The sequence below is a fragment of the Chiloscyllium plagiosum genome, chromosome 36 (assembly GCF_004010195.1).
Source record: "Chiloscyllium plagiosum isolate BGI_BamShark_2017 chromosome 36, ASM401019v2, whole genome shotgun sequence".
Taxonomy (NCBI): domain Eukaryota; kingdom Metazoa; phylum Chordata; class Chondrichthyes; order Orectolobiformes; family Hemiscylliidae; genus Chiloscyllium; species Chiloscyllium plagiosum.
The window spans coordinates 31,874,885-31,878,349 of record NC_057745.1 but is presented as its reverse complement, the minus strand read 5'-3'; the positions used below and the strand labels follow the sequence as shown (position 1 = coordinate 31,878,349).

General features: G+C 41.1%; 1 protein-coding gene across 1 annotated transcript in view; it reads right to left on the bottom strand.

The window, feature by feature from the left end:
* Nucleotides 1-3,465, bottom strand: part of mesd (mesoderm development LRP chaperone) — a 28,444-nt gene that overhangs the window by 24,234 nt on the left and 745 nt on the right. The window contains exon 2 of the mRNA XM_043677616.1: nucleotides 1,475-1,707. Within this exon, the coding sequence (XP_043533551.1) occupies nucleotides 1,475-1,707 (233 nt within the window). The remainder of the gene's footprint in view (nucleotides 1-1,474; nucleotides 1,708-3,465) is intronic.

Sequence of the window (3,465 nt, the reverse complement as noted above, 5' to 3'; positions counted from 1 at the left end):
ACAAGATGATTAGGGGTTTAGGTAGGGTCGACAGTGAGAATCTTTTTCCTCGTATGGAGTCAGCTATTACAAGGGGGCATAGCTTTAAATTAAGGGGGGGTAGGTATAGGACAGATGTTAGGGGTAGGTTCTTTACTCAGCGAGTCGTGAGTTCATGGAATGCCCTGCCAGTAGCAGTGGTGGACTCTCCCTCATTATGGGCATTTAAGCGGGCATTGGATAGGCATATGGAGGATAGTGGGCTAGTGTAGGTTAGGTGGGCTTGGATCGGCGCAACATCGAGGGCCGAAGGGCCTGTACTGCGCTGTATTCTTCTATGTTCTATGTTCCAGGTGAGAAACTTCAGGACCCAAAAATGCTAACAGAATCCCACTATACAATTCATGTAATAACTGTTCATACGCAAAATAAAGACAGCAATGTTGGTTAATTATTCATCCATGAAGTTATCTCACAGGATCCCTTTTCACTTTATATGTTTCACAGAGATGGGGAAAGCTTGTACCATAGTAGCAGCATCACTGGACTAATAAACCAAATGCTAACGTTCAAGGGAGATGGGTTCAAATCCCACCATGGCTGTGGTTGGAATTCAAATTCCATTTAGAAAAATCAATATATGGAACTGAAAGTCAATAGTGACCATGATACCATCACTGCTTTAAAAAGCCATCTAATTCACCTAATGTCCTTTAGGATAGGGTTGGACCAAAAGGTCTGTGCTGTGCATCTCTATGACTCTGGTGACTTTGCCTGTATAGATAGAGGAAGTGGAACTGCTTTTCTCAGAGCCAAGGTGCTGACAGGAAATTTGATTACGGTGTTTAAACCATCCTCGATAATTGGCGGGGGGAGTGGGGGGTGGTGGTGAGAGTGGCTGGGTCTTGGTGGGATGCTCTTTAAGTGTACACTTGATGGGCTGAATGGTCTCTTCCTGCACTGTAAGGATTCTACCCATCCCTTTATCAACATCACAAACCTCGGTTTGGCCTACATTGGTTGAGGTCCAAAGCGGTGTGGTTGATTCTGAAATACTAAGGGCAATTAAGATTGGCAACAGCTCATCAGCAATACCCACATCTCATGACAGAATGAACAAAAAAATTCAATTTTTAAGCGAAGATCATCAAATAGACAATCATACCACAAAGTAAAAACTGAAAGAACTGCAGATGCTGGAAATCAGAAACAAAAACAAGAATTGCTGGAAAAGCTGAGCAAGTCTGGTAGCATCTGTGGAGAGAAATCAGAGTTAATGTTTCAGATCCAGTGATGCTTCCTCAGCACTGTTCTGAAGGGTCACTGGACTTGAAGCATTAAACCTGATATCTCTCCTCAGACCCGCTCAACTTTTCCAGCAATTTCTGTTTTTGCTGTTGAATTAGACTACAGACACCATTTCACTTATAGCCATTTTTGTTGATTCACTGGTTCTTTGTAGCTTTGTTTTAAGACATAATGCTGAAACACTTACCGCTGTACATCATAATTTGCATTGTACAGGCTGCCTTGCCAAAGACTGGTAATCTCTTCAGTGTCCTTTTCAGTAGGATTCCCAGACACTGTTACAAATATCATTAAGGTCTTGCCTTTCTTGGTTGCCTTCAGCAGGTTTTCAGGATTGCTGGGATCAATTTTGGAAAAGTCTATTGGTGGAGAAGCTCTCTTGTGTTCTGGTAGGTCCCCTTCTTCTATATCATCGTCTTTCTGCATAAAGACAAGGTCATACAAATTTCTGATGGAAAATCATCTATTAATTTGAAATCAATGTTAACACAAAACACTGTACCACATTACCTGAGAACTTCACGCAAAATATCATTTAATTAAGTGATCTTCCATGTTATTTTAGATTACGTTTATAGATGAAGAAAAGCAAATGTTGACTTCAGCATTTTAAGAGTTTATAATGAAAATGGCACACACTAAATAGTATTCTTATGCTTGGTACAGGCCACATGATACTGAACATTAGCAAAAACAACCAGGCAAATCTTTTAAACTGCGGGAAGTATTTTGTATACTACTCAGAATATACAAATCTTGTTTCAGTGACACTTTTGTCAGCAATATTTTAGGGTTAATTCTTGAAAATAAATATCTTAACTACTTGAGTTTTGAAACATGTTTGCAAAACAACACAATGCCAGATAAATTCCTTAAGAGCTGCAGATCCTTAACTTTACAGGAAGTGAAGCGCAAATCCTACTTTTGAGGAAATTCACCAGAACTTAGCAATTTGCCGACTGGTTATTAGTTCTGTTTGGATCAGGGAACGAAAACCAAAAATATTTTGTGGAATAGTTAGTACGACTTTGATACCATCTGGTTGGCTATCCTTCAACAACATGATGTTGATAACCACAGCACCACCCTTTCTCAACCCATCAGGCTGCTTCCTCAATCATCAAACATCTATTACGTCCATCCCTATCTCTCAATATACTTAAAATCAACTTCAAATTATTCCAAACCAATTAATTCTACTTCCCAAGCAAACACCCCTCCCACACCCACTTACCTGAACCCCATCTTTTTCAAAGTCATACAGCAAGACAAACTGACTATTTGATCAAACTCATCCATGCCAACTCAGTTTCCCCAAACTAAACTAGTCCCACTTTCCTGCATTTGGCCCATATCCCTCTAAACCTTTCCTAAGGTGTAGGTGTATTCATGTACCTGTCCAAATGTCTTTTAAATATTGTAATTATACCTGCATCTACCACTTCCTCTGACAGTCCATTCTGCACATGAACCACCCTGTGTGAAATAGTTACATGTCAGGTCCCTTTTAAATCTTTCTCCCTCTCACCTTAAAAATATGCTTACAAGTTCTGAACTCACCCACCCTCGGGAAAAAAACCTTTGTTATTCACCTTATCGATGCCACTCATGATTTTATAAACCTCTAAGACCACCCCGCAACCTCACCCACTCCAGTATAAAAGTCCAAGCCTATCCTCATAATCAAACCCTCCAGTCTCAGCAACATATTTGTAAATCTTTCCTGAACCTTGTCCAATTTAATATTATCCTATATTCAATAATTTGAGCAAGGAAGGCAGCATGCTAAGCACCTTGTTTAGCACCCTGGCTGAGATGCAACTTTCAAACAATTGGTAAGGCCATTTTTGGAGTATCGTGCGCAATTGTGGTCTCCCTCCTAGAGGAAGAATGTTGTGAAACTTGAAGGGGTTCAGAAAAGATTTATAAGGACGTTGAGGGTTGGAGGTTCTGTGCTATAGGGAGAGGCTGGATCAACTATAGCTGTTTTCCCTGGAGTGACAAAGGGTGAGGGGTGACCTTATAGAGATTTCTAAAATCATGAGGGTGGCATGGACAGGGTAGATAGACAATGCATTTCACCTGGAGTGGGGGAGTCAAGAACTAGGGGAGAAGGGAGATGAGGACAGGCAGCTGGGGAGGAGGGCAGACACAGGGGCGGGGGAGGATAACCGGGTA